Source organism: Bombina bombina, chromosome 4 (assembly GCF_027579735.1).
Source record: "Bombina bombina isolate aBomBom1 chromosome 4, aBomBom1.pri, whole genome shotgun sequence".
Lineage (NCBI taxonomy): Eukaryota > Metazoa > Chordata > Amphibia > Anura > Bombinatoridae > Bombina > Bombina bombina.
In genome coordinates, this window is record NC_069502.1 from 966,552,652 (window position 1) to 966,571,181 (window position 18,530).

The following is an 18,530-nucleotide window of genomic DNA, read 5'->3' on the forward strand; positions in this document are numbered from 1 at the left end:
TATACCACATTCACTTTACCCTCCCGAGAGAGACCCTAGTGCTTAGAGCCGGCAAAGAGAATGACTGGGGGGTGGAGCTAGAGGGGGAGCTATATGGACAGCTCTGCTGTGTGCTCTCTCTGCCACTTCCTGTAGGGAAGGAGAATATCCCACAAGTAAAGGATGAATCCGTGGACTGGATACACCTTACAAGAGAAACATCGTTTTTTTTTTTACATTGTCTCCCATGTCACATAATGCCCAAATATCAACTAATGATAAATATAATATAGGGACTCCAGTAACACCCCTCATATTAAAATAGGTTTTACTGCTTACCCCATCCCCATAAAGGGAAATAATGCCAGCCAGTTCTGATACACCAAGTCTCCTCAGAAAAAAAGGCTGCACATACCTTAATGCTGCTTGTAGCATGAAAACGGTCTCCACACTGAAGATGTCTCATGGTTACCTTCAGAAGTCTTGTTGGAACCATGGTGGATCTTAGTTACAACTGCTAAGATCATCAATCCTCAGGGCAGAAATCTTCTTCCATATCCCCCTGAGGAAAAACAGAATTTATGCTTACCTGATAAATTACTTTCTCCAACGGTGTGTCCGGTCCACGGCGTCATCCATAACTTGTGGGAATATTCTCTTCCCCAACAGGAAATGGCAAAGAGCACAGCAAAAGCTGTCCATATAGTCCCTCCTAGGCTCCGCCCACCCCAGTCATTCGACCGACGGACAGGAGAAAAACAGGAGAAACCATAGGGTACCGTGGTGACTGTAGTTAAAGAAAGAAATTCATCAAACCTGATTAAAAAACCAGGGCGGGCCGTGGACCGGACACACCGTTGGAGAAAGTAATTTATCAGGTAAGCATAAATTCTGTTTTCTCCAACATTGGTGTGTCCGGTCCACGGCGTCATCCATAACTTGTGGGAACCAATACCAAAGCTTTAGGACACGGATGAAGGGAGGGAGCCAATCAGGTTACCTAAATGGAAGGCACCACGGCTTGCAAAACCTTTCTCCCAAAAATAGCCTCCGAAGAAGCAAAAACATCAAATTTGTAGAATTTGGCAAAAGTGTGCAGGGAAGACCAAGTCGCTGCCTTACATATCTGATCAACAGAAGCCTCGTTCTTGAAGGCCCATGTGGAAGCCACAGCCCTAGTAGAGTGAGCTGTGATGCGTTCGGGAGGCTGCCGTCCGGCAGTCTCATAAGCCAATCGGATGATGCTTTTCAGCCAAAAGGAAAGAGAGGTAGCAGTAGCTTTTTGACCTCTCCTCTTGCCAGAATAAACGACAAACAGGGAAGACGTTTGTCTGAAATCCTTTGTTGCTTCTAAATAGAACTTTAAAGCACGAACTACATCTAAATTGTGTAACAAACGTTCCTTCTTTGAAACTGGATTCGGACATAAAGAAGGCACAACTATTTCCTGGTTAATATTCTTGTTGGAAACAACCTTTGGAATGAAACCAGGTTTAGTACGCAAAACAACCTTATCTGAATGGAACACCAGATAGGGCGGATTACACTGCAGAGCAGATAACTCACAAACTCTTCTAGCAGAAGAAATAGCAACCAAAAACAGAACTTTCCAAGATAACATCTTGATATCTATGGAATGTAGAGGTTCAAACGGAACCCCTTGAAGAACTGAAAGAACTAAGTTCAGACTCCAGGGAGGAGTCAAAGGTCTGTAAACAGGCTTGATCCTGACCAAAGCCTGAACAAAAGCTTGAACATCTGGCACAGCTGCCAGTCGTTTGTGTAACAAGACAGATAAAGCAGAAATCTGTCCCTTTAAAGAACTCGCTGATAATCCCTTATCCAAACCTTCTTGAAGAAAAGAAAGGATCCTAGGAATTTTGATCTTACTCCATGAGAATCCCTTGGATTCACACCAACAGATATATCTTTTCCATATTTTATGGTAAATTTTTCTAGTTACAGGTTTTCTGGCTTGTACCAGAGTATCTATCACAGAATCCGAAAATCCACGCTTAGATAAAATCAAGCGTTCAATTTCCAAGCCGTCAGCTGGAGGGAAACTAGATTTGGATGTTCGAATGGACCCTGTATTAGAAGATCCTGTCTCAAAGGTAGCTTCCATGGTGGAGCCGATGACATATTCACCAGGTCTGCATACCAAGTCCTGCGTGGCCACGCAGGAGCTATCAAGATCACAGAGGCCCTCTCCTGTTTGATCCTGGCTACCAGCCTGGGAATGAGAGGAAACGGTGGAAACACATAAGCTAGATTGAAGGTCCAAGGTGCTACTAATGCATCCACTAGAGTCGCCTTGGGATCCCTGGATCTGGACCCGTAGCAAGGAACCTTGAAGTTCTGACGAGACGCCATCAGATCCATGTCTGGAATGCCCCATAATTGAGTCAACTGGGCAAATATCTCCGGGTGGAGTTCCCACTCCCCCGGATGGAATGTCTGACGACTCAGATAATCCGCCTCCCAGTTTTCCACTCCTGGGATGTGGATCGCAGATAGGTGGCAGGAGTGATCCTCCGCCCATTTTATGATTTTGGTCACTTCTCTCATCACCAGGGAACTCCTTGTTCCCCCCTGATGGTTGATGTAAGCAACAGTCGTCATGTTGTCTGATTGGAATCTTATGAATCTGGCCTTTGCTAGTTGAGGCCAAGCCCTGAGAGTATTGAATATCGCTCTCAGTTCCAGAATGTTTATCGGGAGAAGAGACTCTTCCCGAGACCATAGACCCTGAGCTTTCAGGGAGTCCCAGACCGCGCCCCAGCCCACTAGACTGGCGTCGGTCGTGACGATGACCCACTCTGGTCTGCGGAAGCTCATTCCCTGGGACAGGTGATCCTGGGTTAGCCACCAACGGAGTGAGTCTCTGGTCTTCTGATCTACTTGAATCACTGGAGACAAGTCTGTATAGTCCCCATTCCACTGTTTGAGCATGCACAGTTGTAATGGTCTTAGATGAATTCACGCAAAAGGAACTATGTCCATTGCTGCAACCATCAACCCTAATACTTCCATGCACTGAGCTATGGAAGGCCGTAGAACAGAGTGAAGAACTTGACAAGCGTTTAGAAGCTTTGACTTTCTGACATCTGTCAGGAAAATCTTCATTTCTAAAGAAACTATTATTGTCCCCAAGAAAGGGACTCTTGTCGACGGAGACAGGGAACTCTTTTCTATGTTCACCTTCCACCCGTGAGATCTGAGAAAGGCTAGAACAATGTCTGTATGAGCCTTTGCTTTTGAAAGAGACGACACTTGAATTAGGATGTCGTCCAAGTAAGGTGCCACTGCAATGCCCCTTGGTCTTAGAACCGCTAGAAGGGACCCGAGCACCTTTGTGAAAATCCTTGGAGCAGTGGCTAGCCCGAATGGGAGAGCCACAAACTGGTAATGTTTGTCCAGAAAGGCGAATCTTAGGAACTGATGATGATCTTTGTGGATAGGAATATGTAGATACGCATCCTTTAGATCCACGGTAGTCATAAATTGACCCTCCTGGATTGAAGGTAAAATCGTTCGAATAGTTTCCATTTTGAACGATGGCACTCTGAGAAATTTGTTTAGAATCTTTAAATCCAGAATTGGTCTGAAAGTTCCCTCTTTTTTGGGAACTACAAACAGATTTGAGTAAAACCCCATTCCTTGTTCCACAGTTGGAACTGGGTGTATCACTCCCATTGTTAACAGGTCTTCTACACAATGTAAGAATGCCTGTCTCTTTATTTGGTTTGAAGATAAGTGAGACATGTGGAACCTTCCCCTTGGGGGTAGTTCCTTGAATTCCAGAAGATAACCCTGAGAAACTATTTCTAGTGCCCAGGGATCCTGAACATCTCTTGCCCAAGCCTGAGCGAAGAGAGAGAGTCTGCCCCCTACTAGATCCGGTCCCGGATCGGGGGCTACCCCCTCATGCTGTTTTGGTAGCAGCAGCAGACTTCTTGGCCTGCTTACCCTTGTTCCAGCCTTGCATCGGTTTCCAAGCTGGTTTGGTTTGCGAAGCATTACCCTCTTGTCTAGAGGCTGCAGAGTTGGAGGCCGGTCCGTTCCTGAAATTGCGAAAGGAACGAAAATTAGACTTATTCTTGGCCTTGAAAGGCCTATCTTGTGGGAGGGCGTGGCCCTTACCCCCAGTGATGTCTGAGATAATCTCTTTCAATTCTGGCCCAAAAAGGGTTTTACCCTTGAAAGGGATATTAAGCAATTTTGTCTTGTTAGATACATCCGCTGACCAAGACTTTAGCAAGAGCGCTCTGCGCGCCACAATTGCAAACCCTGAATTTTTCACTGCTAATCTAGCTAACTGCAAAGCGGCTAAAATAAAGGAATTAGCTAACTTAAGTGCGTGAATTCTGTCCATAACCTCCTCATACGGAGTCTCTTTACTGAGCGACTTTTCTAGTTCCTCGAACCAGAACCACGCTGCTGTAGTGACAGGAATAATGCACGAAATAGGTTGCAGGAGGTAACCTTGCTGTACAAAAATCTTTTTAAGCAAACCCTCCAATTTTTTATCCATAGGATCTTTGAAAGCACAATTATCCTCGACAGGAATAGTAGTGCGCTTAGCTAGTGTAGAAACTGCCCCCTCGACCTTAGGGACTGTCTGCCATAAGTCCTTTCTGGGGTCGACCATAGGAAATAATTTCTTAAATATAGGAGGGGGGACAAAAGGTATGCCGGGCTTCTCCCACTCCTTATTCACTATGTCCGCCACCCGCTTGGGTATAGGAAAAGCGTCGGGGTGCACCGGAACCTCTAGGAACTTGTCCATCTTGCACAATTTTTCTGGAATGACCAGGTTGTCACAATCATCCAGAGTAGATAGCACCTCCTTAAGCAGTGCGCGGAGATGCTCTAATTTAAATTTAAATGTCACAACATCAGGTTCTGCCTGTTGAGAAATTCTACCTGAATCAGAAATTTCCCCGTCTGACAAAACCTCCCTCATGGCCACTTCAGATTGGTGTGAGGGTATGACAGAGCAATTATCATCAGCGCCCTCCTGCTCTACAGTGTTAAAAACAGATCAATCGCGCTTTCTCTGAAATGCAGGCATTTTGGATAAAATATTTGCTATGGAGTTATCCATTACTGCCGTCAATTGTTGCATAGTAACAAGCATTGGCGCGCTAGAAATACTAGGGGTCTCCTGCGTGGGCAAAACTGGTGTAGACACAGAAGGAGATGATGTAGAACTATGTCTACTCCCTTCATCTGATGAATCATCTTGGGCAACTTTACTATCTGTGGCAATACTGTCCTTACTTTGTTTGGACGCTATGGCACAATTATCACACAATTTTGAAGGGGGAGACACATTGGCTTCCATACATACAGAACATAGTTTATCTGAAGGCACAGACATGTTAAACAGGCTTAAACTTGTCAATAAAATACAAAAACCGTTTTAAAACAAAACCGTTACTGTCTCTTTAAATTTTAAACAGGGCACACTTTTTTACTGAATATGTGAAAAACTATGAAGCAATTGTTCAATTTTAACCAAATTTTCACCACAGTGTCTTAAAGCATTCAAAGCATTGCACCCCAAATTTCAGACCTTTAACCCTTAAAATGACGAAACCGAAGCCGTTTACAGTTTTAACCCCTCTACAGTCCCAGTTACAGCCTTTGCTGCGACTTTACCAAACCCAGGGGGGTATACGATACCAAATGAAGCCTTCTAGGAACCTTTTCAACTACACATGCAGCTGCATGTCCAGCTCTCAAAAGTAACTGCGCAGTAATGGCGCGAAAATGAGGCTCTGCCTACTACATAGAAGGCCCTTCCTGACTGGGAAGGTGTCTAACCAGTGCCTGACGTAAAAAAAACGTTCCCCAAAGTTATAAAGTGTGAATTTCAACATCAAGCTGTATAAAATGCCCAAATAAAGCAATCGATCTAGCCCATAAAAGTGTCTACCAGTTTTATAGCCCATATTAAGCCCTTTATTCTGTTTGAGACTAAGAAAATGGCTTACCGGTCCCCATGATGGGGAAAATGACAGCCTTCCAGCATTACTCAGTCTTGTTAGAAATATGGCTAGTCATACCTTAAGCAGAAAAGTCTGCTAACTGTTTCCCCCAACTGAAGTTATCTCATCTCAACAGTCCTATGTGGAAACAGCAAACGATTTTAGTTACTGCTGCTAAAATCATATTCCTCTCACAAACAGAACTCTTCATCTTTTTCTGTTTCAGAGTAAATAGTACATACCAGCACTATTTTAAAATAACAAACTCTTGATAGTAGAATAAAAAACTACAACTAAACACCACATACTCTTCACCATCTCCGTGGAGATGCTGCTTGTTCAGCGGCAAAGAGAATAACTGGGGTGGGCGGAGCCTAGGAGGGACTATATGGACAGCTTTTGCTGTGCTCTTTGCCATTTCCTGTTGGGGAAGAGAATATTCCCACAAGTTATGTGTGACAGACCCTTCTGTCAGGACTGAAAGAGTTAACTGTGTTTAGCTTTAAGAATCTAATTTCTAAAGACAGGTTTTCTGGCCTCAGCTATTGTGTGCTATAATTACATTTAAGTAATAAACAGGCCATTGTTTAATCACCCTCAGAGAACAGACGCTAGGTGATAAGACAAGCCAAATGTGTTTAAGTTGTTATCTGCCTAAGTAAAGTATTTAAGTAATATAATTCTATTGTATCATGTCAAGGGCGCTTCTCCCTTTTATCTAATGTACAACATTCTTTCAACCCCCATCTGAGGGGGGGTCAAAAACCTGTATAAATCTGTGTGCTGCCTTCAAATAAAGTTGTCATTCTGTTTTAAACCTGAAACTGGCTGGGTTGTGAATTGCTGATTGTCTATGCAGGACATTGTTCATCTGGGGTTAACCCTTGGTACACAGTTGGTACCGTAACATTGGTGGCAAGCGACGGGAGAATCCTTATCGCCCAGAAGAGCAACTACACAAGCCAGTAACCTCAGGAAGAGGGGGATTATTACAATACTGACTAAGATGGAAAGAGTACCAGGGACAGAAGGAACCAATGGGCCCAGCATAGCAGACAGAACCCCTGAAGAAGCAAGTTTTGACCGGGCTGTCAAAATAAGACTGGCACATTATGGCCCCAACCCATCTGCGGAAATTATCGACCGGGTCATAGCAGCTGTGGAAGCCAACCTACTTCGCCAAAGCGGCGCTGCAGCAAACCCAGTGGAAAAGAGAAAAGTGAATTTTGCAGCTTTTAAAAACTTCCTGGAAACAGAAGGAGAGATTGATGGGTACCTTGCGGATTTTGAGAGGCAATGTGCACTACACAAGGTACCCGCAGAGGACTGGGTCATGATATTATCCGGAAAATTATCCGGCCGGGCCAGTGAGGCTTTTCGGGCCATTCCAGATGAGGAAGTCGGGGATTATAATACTGTAAAAGAGGCTCTGCTCTCCAGGTATGCGGTTACACCGGAGGCATACCGGAGGCGGTTCAGAGACACTGTTAAATTGGCTGGTGATTCCTACCTTGAGTGGGCATGTAAGGTGCACCGCACAGCAGCTCACTGGATAGCGGGGTGCCAAGCCGTATCTGGGGAAGAGGTGCTGCAGCTATTCCTGTTGGAACATTGCTTCGACAAGTTACCCGCAGGAGTTCGAGAGTGGGTTCGGGACCGTAAACCCTCCACCCTGCACGAAGCGGCTCGCTTGGCAGATGAGTATACGGATGCCCGCAAACTGGACACTGCTACCACTAAGCCCCCTGCCAGAGTGGAGTACAGACCCCCAGTCACCCCAGCACCTGCCAGTTACCAACCCCCAGCACACCGCTATACCACACGGTCTCGGGCCACGAACTACCCTCAGAGAGCCTGGTTCAATTCGCGGGGCTACTCACAACCTATTCGGTGCTTTGGATGTAAGCAACTAGGGCACAAAAGACCAGAGTGTCCCCTAAACGCAGCGAACCAAGCACAGTCCTGGAGAAGACCCGCTAGCGGAATCCCACGTAATCCTCAGCCTGCGGCCCGCTATGTAGAGGCGCAAGAATGCTGGGGCATCCTACATGAGGCAGACCTTGTGCAAGCTGCCCACCGGAATAACCGGCAACTGGTTAAAGTGAATGGGAAGGAGGTCAGTGGTCTACGGGATACTGGTGCTACCATGACCTTGCTTCGAAAGAACTTGGTGTCTGAGAAACAGCACACAGGAGACACTGTGGCTGTGAGGGTAGCAGGGGGCACTGTGTTCCGCCTACCTGTTGCCAGGGTGCATTTGGATTGGGGAGGGGGCGCTAGACCTGTGAATGTGGGGGTCATGAAGGATTTACCAGCTGATGTTCTCCTTGGAAATACCTTGGTCCCCCTTGTTTCTGCCTATGCTCCCATGGGTCCCGCTGATGTTAACCCTGTGACTACCCGTGCTCAGATCCGTGCAGCAGAGACTGACCCCCCTGCTGCTAAGCCCCAGGACGCTGAGCTCAGTAAATCTCTATCCGCTATTGATATGTGGGAGTCACGTTACAATGCGCTGATGAAGGAGAAGAGTCACGTAGAGGATAAAATGGTCACGTTAAATAATCATGTAACAGTGCTAGCGGGAGAGAAGAGGAGTGCAGAGGAAAAAGCACGTTTAGAACAGGAATCTCTGCTAGACAAGCTGCACCGACAGACTGCAGAAAACACCAGCTTGAGAGTGGAACATGAAACAATAAGGACAAACTTAGTGACACTGGAGGAGAAGCTGACGCTGGCTCATAGGGATGTGCAGCAACTCAAGGGCACCCTATGTCAGTATGAAGGGATTGTGGATACCTATAAAGAGCAGGTACAAAAACCACGTAAAGAAGCCGATGATATTTTGAAGGACTGTTTAGCCCTAGTCGGGGCACTGAAGAGGTTGAACCCTTATTTATACAGACAGGGATTCTCTCTCATAACGGGAATACAAATGGATTGTCCCAGCAAACTGACATGCCTACCACCTCCTAGTCCGGTCATCCCCAGGTTGACCCGCAAAAGGGTCAAGCCGGGTCTGCCGGAGTGTTCCACAAGGGGGGAGCTATGTGACAGACCCTTCTGTCAGGACTGAAAGAGTTAACTGTGTTTAGCTTTAAGAATCTAATTTCTAAAGACAGGTTTTCTGGCCTCAGCTATTGTGTGCTATAATTACATTTAAGTAATAAACAGGCCATTGTTTAATCACCCTCAGAGAACAGACGCTAGGTGATAAGACAAGCCAAATGTGTTTAAGTTGTTATCTGCCTAAGTAAAGTATTTAAGTAATATAATTCTATTGTATCATGTCAAGGGCGCTTCTCCCTTTTATCTAATGTACAACATTCTTTCAACCCCCATCTGAGGGGGGGTCAAAAACCTGTATAAATCTGTGTGCTGCCTTCAAATAAAGTTGTCATTCTGTTTTAAACCTGAAACTGGCTGGGTTGTGAATTGCTGATTCCCTATGCAGGACATTGTTCCCTGGTACTAACCCTTGGTACACAGTTGGTACCGTAACATTATGGATGACACCGTGGACCGGACACACCAATGTTGGAGAAATAGTACGCACCGGTACCATTTAAAATAAAAAACTTCTTGATTGAAGAAACTAAAACTAACACCTCACTTTACCATGTCTTCCTAGTATAACACAGGCAAAGAGAATGACTGGAGGTGGAGGGGAAGGGAGGGGCTAGATATACAGCTCTGCTGTGGTGCTCTTTGCCACTTCCTGTTAGCAGGAGGTTAATATCCCACAAGTAAGGATGAAATCCGTGGACTCGTCATATCTTTGTAAAAGAAAAAGCTTCAATTTCAGCCAGAATTCAGGAAATGAACTACAAATACATGTCTAGATGGTATTTGACCCCCCTGAGATTGCATACAATTTACAGAAATGTCAGCAGTAAATGTTGGCGAGCCTGTGGTGACTCTGCAGACTTACTGCACATTTGGTGGTCCTGCCCTAGGTTGGGTAAGTTTTGGGAGAATGTAATCACACACATAAACACAACATTGGCATCACAAATACCAATAACCCTAAATGTCTTCCTCTTTTATAAATAACCGAATCTAAAAGATTAACTCAAATTAGCACTACTATACATTATGATAAACAGCGCCAAAATACTCATGCCACAAAGATGGAAATCACAAGAGACACCTACACTAGCTCAGTGGCAAACTCAGGTGGAAGACTTGCTGGCTTTAGAGAGGTACCATTACTACAAGGCCGGCAGGATTGATGTACATGAGCGGATGCGCATGAGGTGGAATGCTACTATAGCTCGGTAACGCTGTATATTCCCCATCTCCAAGCCCTTTCCCATATCTCCTTGCCCCCTTCCTGTACATCCCTCCTATCCCAAATGCAATACCAATTATCCCACGGCAATACCAATGGGAGAGATAAGGTATAAGGTCATAAGGTCACTGGTTTACATCTTTCTTTTTCGTAAATACCTACTTAGTTCGCTACTTTCAATGTACTTATTGGTTTTATTGTTATGGTGCATTCAGTCACACTGTATCTCTCATTGTCATATTACTTCATGGACATTGCCTGTTAGTCCTATATAACTATATGTGAGGAGAAAATTTACTTCAAGGAACTGGACTACAAATAAGAAATATGGACTTTCACAGATGCTAATGTGAAATGCATGGACTGCAATGTTTTATGATTCTATTTGTTAAGGTGATATGAGGGCAGATCACTGTGTTGCTACACAGATAGAACTGTCATTTTGTACCATCTTTTCAATAACTTTCAATAAAATATTTAAAAAAATAAAATAAAAAAACAGTGGTCAGCATGATGAATTTGGCAGAGAGCACATGGCGAGATGAGGGATTATCCAATTGAAGCAGGAAGGAAAGCATTATCTTAAGGCTTGCCACGGGGGAAGCATTTTTTTATACAACACTGGTTCAGCTCTGCTCCTCCTCCCCCCATTCACCCTTTGAGCCATGATCTCCTGGCTGTGACTGTTATTAATAGACCATGCACCTCAGCTTGATATTCTTATATAAGTTATAACTGTATTAGTTCACCAGCTATTATTTCTGCATGAGTGAAAACAGAGCCTCCTATCTCCACTGTGTAGTCGTACACTCATGCAGAAATAATTGCTGCTGACCTAAAACAGTTAGTAACTCAGTCAGGCTCACTCTGTTTGTGCTACGGTAACCCCTTCCCTGCTACTGCTAGAGTTCATCTGTTTATAGGGAAGGGAAGGGGTTACCGCAGCACAAACAAAGAAGCCAGCAGCTGCAGACTTCAAATAATTCATGAGCCCCATTAAAGCAACTTCAAGCAAGACACTTACCTTGCAAGATGTGTTGAAAACAGAGCTGGAAGGAGAATGAATGTTCCTACCTGCTTGCTATCATAGCCAGTCACCTGACCCTGCAGCTATCCAATAAGAAATAAGCCCTTTGTTTTTGTTTTTTTTAGTTTGTCTCTGCTTAGACGCCTGTGTGTAAACTGAATTGGTCACGTGACAAACGTCCAATAGGGACAGACTAAGCTTGCGTGAAGTGCTCTGAATCAGGACAGATGTTAAAAACGTCCTAGATTCTGTTCTGTTAGATTCTGTTCTAATTTAAAATGTTCATTTATTAGGAGCTTTTAACAATTGATTTCTAAATTCTTGCTAAGTTAAAACATTAGTATTATGTTGCTTAAAAATTCACATGAACTTGTTTTCCTTGCATTATTTGAGATCTGAAAGCACTGGATCTTTTTTGTTAGTTTGACCAGTTGTCATTTCCTGCAGATAAATGCTCTAAATTAGATTTTTATTTGAGAGAAATGTTATCAGTAGTTTATAGAATAAAACAAAAATGTTAATTTTACTCAAATACATCCCTCTAAATAGTAAAACCAGAGAAACTGATAATTTTGCAGTCATCTATTAATTTTTTTCACAGCTGTATATCCGCATTATTAACTAACACATGTAACAACATTATAAAGAGTATTTATTAAAAACTTTACACAATATTTGCATTTAATTGCTCAATCCTTAAAAATCGTTTTTGGGCTTTCACAGTCACTGAGAAAATTTAGAACCACTTAAAGGGATAGTTTAGTCAAAATTAAACTTTCATTATTCAGATAGAGCATGCTATTTTAAACTATTCTCCAATTTACTCCTAATGTCAAATTTTCTTCGTTCTCTTGGTATCTTTATTTGAATGTAAACATAGGAGACGGCCCATTTTTGGTTCGGCACATGGTTAGCCTGTGCTGATTGGTGGCTACATTTAGACACCAATCAGAAAGCGCTACCTAGGTGCTGAACCAAAAAATGGGCCGGGCTCCTATACTTACACTCGTGCTTTTTCAAACAAAGATACCAAGAAAACTAAGAAATTTGATAATAGGAGTAAATTAGAAAGTTGCTTAAAGGGACATTGAACCCACATTTTTTCTTTAGTAATTCAGATAGAGCATGCAATTTGAAGCAACTTTCTAATTTACTCCTATTATCAATTTTTCTTTGTCCTCTTGCTATCTTTATTTGAAAGGCATCTAAGCAATTTTTGGTTCAGAGCTTGGACAGCACTTGTTTATTAGTGGGTGAATTTATCCATCAATCAGCAAGAACAACCCAGGTTGTTCACCAAAAATGGGTCGGCATCTAAACTTTTCAAATAAAGATACCAAGAAAATGAAGAAAATTTGATAATAGGAGTAAATTAGAAAGTTGCTTAAAATTGCATGCTCTATCTGAATCACAAAAGAAAATTTTTGGGTTCAGTGTCCCTTTAAAATTGCATGATCTATCTGAATCATGATTGACAAGACTATCCCTTAAACTATATGTTTCGATCGTTTAAAGGGACAGTAAAACACATTGTAATTTTAATATAAAATGTTTAGTAATGCGTAATAAAACAAATTTGCATTCTTTTCATGTAATTTGGTTTTGAAAATTGCTCAAAGGTGGAAATACACCCTGCTAGTTTCTCAAAGCTAACCCTGCTACATATATTTCCCCAATTGTCTTTAACAGATAATAACTATTAAACAAGTCACTATATGATAACTTGGTGACTGTGATTAGCCTGGTTGTCTGCAAACCGGGCCAAAATTGACCCCTCCAAATGAGGAAAGAGGTGGATGGAGTTTAGGCAACAATTACAGTTCTTGTAGTTGTCTTGTAATTACAAGGTGTTTATTGACCCTTTAAACTTGTACAGCATTGTGGGATATTATGATCCTTTTAAATAAATGATACTAATGAGCAAAGCTTTGGTGTAGTCCAGTTTAAATGTTTTATTTGATGCACTGCTTACCCTAGAAGAACTTCAACAGATTTCTTTCCATCCAAGCCAAGTATAACTGCCTCGTGAAGAGCTGTGTTGTTGTGCCTGTCAAAAACCGAAAATGTAAGTTGACCACAATAACTAGTAGGCCTATCTTGTCTGATACTGCCTTCTAGTAACAATGAATCATTACACATATCCTAGGCAATAATAAACTCTTATACTGTATTTGTCCTAATCTTTCTGCTGGAAGGCTATTCAGCATATTATGGTATTACTCTGTTTTATTAAAAATTATATTGCTTCCTAAAACATAAATTAATTATTCTACCGTATCTCTGTTCTCTTCTTCAGGTTTTACACATGAAGGCACTAATGATTTTTGCATGGATTTGCAAAGGGTTTTATATTCTAATCTATTTGAAAACCTGCAATCACCCTACATGCAAGCGTTTCAAATTAATTTGTAGCACGGTAACACCCTCTGTACCTTGCAAGGGCATTATTCAATATTTGTATTCAAATTCATTATAAAGCACATTTCAAAAACTTAATTGCATTATTGTTGAAGCTTCTCAAAATCTACAACTTCAACCTATTGAGAGCCTATTTTGGCAGTATAGATGGTCGATTTGCACAGCTTCCCCCCAAAGTTAACGTTTTTGGGCACATTCGAATTACATAATAACAAACACAATCATTTTTTCGACCAATAAAAAGCAATAAACATAGCTCAAAACACACTATGATCTGATATTAATAGGAAAGTAAAAAACTAACATGATTTCATGATTCATATAAAGCATTTAATTTTAAACAACTTTCCAATTTACTTCTACAGTATTAGGACATTTTCTTTGTTCTCTTGGCATCCTTTGTTGAAAAGCAGGAAGGAAAGCTCAGGAGCATGCACGTGTCTTCAGCACTATATGGCAGAAGTTTTTCAAGAAAGTTATACATTAGCAAGAACACTAGATGGCAGCACTATTTCCTGTTATGTAGTGCTGCACACATGTGCACGCTACCTACCTAGGTTTCTCCACAACAAAGAAAACAATGAGAACAAAGCCAATTTGATTAATAGCAGTAAATTGGAAACTTGTTTAAAATTGTATGCTCTGTCTGAATCACAAAATAATAATGTTGGGCTTCATGTCCCTTTAAGCAGTCATCATCATCAATATTAAATGAATTAGCAGACATTTTTCATTTTGTATTGGCTGCATATCTTTTGTTTTTATGAAAGTCTATGAAAATCCATCAAAAAATTCCTTTGATAGCTTTATATTATGTCAATTTCTTGCAGATTTATATTTGTTTTTCAAAACAAAAATAGCTTTTTAATGCAAAAAATATTAAAATATTTAATGCTCCTCAGTCCTCTTTCATGTACATGAGAGAAACATTTTGAGTAATATGTCCCTGTAGTACACCTAGGCCAAAACTAATATTTTTAAATAATTCCTCCTAGGATGTTAATCTTGTCATTGGCAAGTTGTATAGTTTCCTTTTAACCTTTCTAGTAATGTTAACATATTAAACAAAACAGGCCCTACCACAAATTTCTGAAGCACCCTAAACATACTTCCCTGTGTCTAAATGTACACAATTAAAAGAAAGAAAACAATGCAGAGTAGTGCATATCAAATTCATTTATAAGCATTTCTGAAGTATGCTTGAATATGCAAAAAACATAAATTATGCTTAGCAGATCATTTCCTTTCCTTCTGTACAGGGAGAGTCCACAGTTGCATTCATGACTTGTGGGAAATACTGAACCTGGCCAGCAGGAGGAGGCAAAGACATCCCAGTCAAAGGCTTAAATACCTCCCCCACTTCCCTCATCCCCCAGTCATTCTGCCGAGGGAACAAGGAACAGTAGGAGAAATATCAGGGTGAAAGAGGTGCCAGAAGAACAAGTTACAATTTAGGGCAGCCAAACAGAGAACACGGGCGGGAGCTAAGGAATCTCCCTGTACAGAAGGAAAGGAAATTATCTGGTAAGCATAATTTATGTTTTCCTCCTTAATACAGGGAGAGTCCAGAGCTGCATTCATTACTTGTGGGAAAACTATACCCAAGCTACAGAGGACACTGAATGCTAACGGGAGGGCAAAAAGAGAGGCGGCCCCCATCTGAGGGCACCACAGCCTGCAAACCCCTTCTCAAGAAGGCTGCTTCACCGAAGAAAAAAAATCAATAACATTTTGAAAGGAATGTAAGGGACGCCAAATAGTCCACCCACCAAAAGGAACCCTAGAGGCCTCATCTTAGAGGCCCAAGAGGATGCCACTGTTTGAAAAGACTGAGCCGTAAACAGGGCCGGATTTCCCATTAGGCACAGTAGGCATGTGCCTACAGGCGCCTTGCAGTGAGGGGCGCCTGCCTGTCAATAATAAAAAAAAAAAAAAAAAAAAAAAAAAAAAAAATTTTTTTTTTTTTTTTTTTTTTTTTTATGAGGGCATTTATTTTAGTAAGAATTGTGCTGCCAGGTGCCTACAAAGTCGAGTGTTTCATTGGGAATATGTTACAGCAGTTGAGGGAGCCATGAAGGAGAGAGGGGCAAAGATTAAAACTAAACCCCTCCCATTGAATTTCTAAATTCTAATTTTAAACACATTTGTTGACCCCTGGATTACATATAATCTACAACATTCCATGTTTTCCTTTGAGAGCAACATCATATGATATTTATATTTCAGAACAAAATAAATGTAACATCTGTGTGTGTTTGTACCAAAAATATCAGAGTTTACAAGATTTTTTTCCCTACATTTTATATTTTCTTCCACTGGCTGCACAGGTTGTTGATGGTGATGAGCTTGCATGCTGCTAGTTTTAATATTGCTATTGTTTACACAAAACTGTGTTTGACTCCAACAAAATGTTAAGCACATAGTCAAAGTCATCTCCAGAAAAGCAATACACTAATGGCTTGTCAATAAACATGTCCTATGAGCCCATCTGGGTCTGCACAGATGTGTATTGCTGTCTCAGAACTGACATTGACTATGTGTTTAACTCTTTTGCAAGAGGCTAACACACTTCTCTGCAAGCACTAGTGGAATAATAAAATGCCCAGCAAACTGTCACATTTGATGTCCCTTTAAATAGGGTTTTCTTTAGAATATTTTGCATTAAAAGTTTAACATGATTTGTTTTTGTTATACATAATAGAAATTGTATGGCCATTTGAGTCAAGTGAATATTGATTTTTGGTGTAGCTTCCATTACAACAAATATTGCAATTGGTGTGTGTATTTGTGTATCTCCATAAAAGGGAAAATGTAATTTTACATCTAATATTTATTTTTAGTTGTCCTAAATAATAATAAAAAAAAGTCCTCATTTTTTCCACTTTTTTCTAGGGGGGGTGGGGGGGTGGGGGGGGGCGCTTCAGGTTTTTGTGCCTACAGGCACCTGAGATGTAAATCCGGCCCTGGCCGTAAACCTCCGAGGAGGCTAGCGTCCTGCTGAGTCATGACCCAAACGGAAGATACTCCTCAACTAAGATAAGGAAGATTAGGAGCCCTCTGACCCTTACACTTCTCAGATAGATAATAAACAGAGAAACTATCTAGCCTGAAGATAGATCCTTAAGGCACGACTCCATATTAAGTAAAAAACTTTCCTTCGGGAAGAAGGAATATGCGATAAAAATGTACCCAAAACTTCAGCTGAAAATGCGATATGAAACAACCTTAGGAGAAATCCTAAATAAGTCTGCAGAACAGCCTACTATCGTAGAACACCCAAAAAGGAGGGACGCAATACAAGGCCGTAACTCAAGGACTTCTGCTCGCAGAAGAAAGAAAAGACGTAGAAGGACTTTAAGATGACAACCTAGAGACAACATCATGCATAGGTACAAAGGTAGCCCGATGTAAGACTATAAGAGTAAAGACCAAACCCCAAGAAGGAGCATCTGAACTACACACCTGCCTGACCACGGTCAAAGTTCTAGTTAAAAACTATACGTCTAGAAACTCAAAGAGCCTCTGGAGCCAGACAAAAAATCAGACAGGGCCAAAACTGTCCCAACACGGAACTTAGCTAAGAGGCCCTTCTCCAGATCATTCTGGAGGAAAGTGTCAGGGTGCCAGGAATCAGACAGACGAGAAGTGCAAAAATAATCACACCTTTATTAATAGCAAAAAATAATAAAAAGTCCACAAAACAAATAACAAGCCAGGAATCAAAACCCGAGCTGGTAGTCAGACAAGCCGAGTCAGGAGCCAAAGCGAATAGTCAGACGAGCCGAGTCAGGAGCCAAAGCGAATAGTCAGACGAGCCGGAATCAGGAACAAGGAGAACAGCAGAGTCAGGAACAAGCCAGAGATCAGGAACCAGGTGTCAGGGTGCAAGGAATCAGACTGAGATGAGAAGTGCAAAAATAATCACACCTTTATTAATAACAAAAAAATAATAAAAACTCCACACGTCAAATAACAAGCCAGGAGTCAAAACCAGAGCTGGTAGTCAGACGAGCCGAGTCAGGAGCCAAAGCGAATAGTCAGACAAGCCAGAATCAGGAACAAGGAAAACAGCAGAGTCAGGAACAAGCCAGAGATCAGGAACCAGGAAGGACGTCAGACAGCCAGGTAATACACAGGAACTCTCACAAACAGGTCTGAGACAACGCAAAGGCAAAGCATACTGAACAGAGGCCCTTTAAATAATAAGTGATGACATCACAATTCTGAGACTGCATCCTGTCTCACACAGATGATGCACACCAGTCTGGCCATAAAAGGAAGTGCAGGAAATGAGCAGCATCCCCCACAATGCACCAAAGTCAGGAAGAGAGGTGAGAAAAATGGCCGCCAGCAGCACATGGCAAACAAAACAGGGAAAAAACCCTGACAGTACCCTCCCCTCAATGACCCCTCCCCCGCGGGAGGACAAAAGGCTTATTGGGGAAACGGGCATGGAAGGCACGGAGTAAGGCGGGAGCATGAACATCAGAGGAGGGAACCCAAGAACGCTCCTCCGGACCGTAGCCCCTCCAGTGAACCAAATACTGTACACGGCCCCTGGACATACAAGAGTCATTATTGCTGCTGACCTCATACTCCTCATGGTTGTCAACAAAGATAGGACGGGGACGAGGCAACACAGTGGTAAACCGATTACAAACCAATGGTTTCAAGAGGGAGACATGAAAAACATTGGAGATGCGCATTGCAGGAGGAAGGTCAAGAGCGTAGGCAACAGGATTGACCCGTCAGAGTATTCGAAAAGGACCAACATAACAGGGAGTCAGTTTATTGGAAGGCACACGAAGGTTCAAGTTGTGGGAGG

At 42.2% G+C, this 18,530-nt stretch overlaps 1 protein-coding gene across 1 annotated transcript in view; it reads right to left on the reverse strand.

Moving 5' to 3' along the window:
• Window positions 1-18,530, reverse strand: part of DZANK1 (double zinc ribbon and ankyrin repeat domains 1) — a 230,236-nt gene that overhangs the window by 21,968 nt on the left and 189,738 nt on the right. The window contains exon 15 of the mRNA XM_053711996.1: window positions 13,260-13,334. Within this exon, the coding sequence (XP_053567971.1) occupies window positions 13,260-13,334 (75 nt within the window). The remainder of the gene's footprint in view (window positions 1-13,259; window positions 13,335-18,530) is intronic.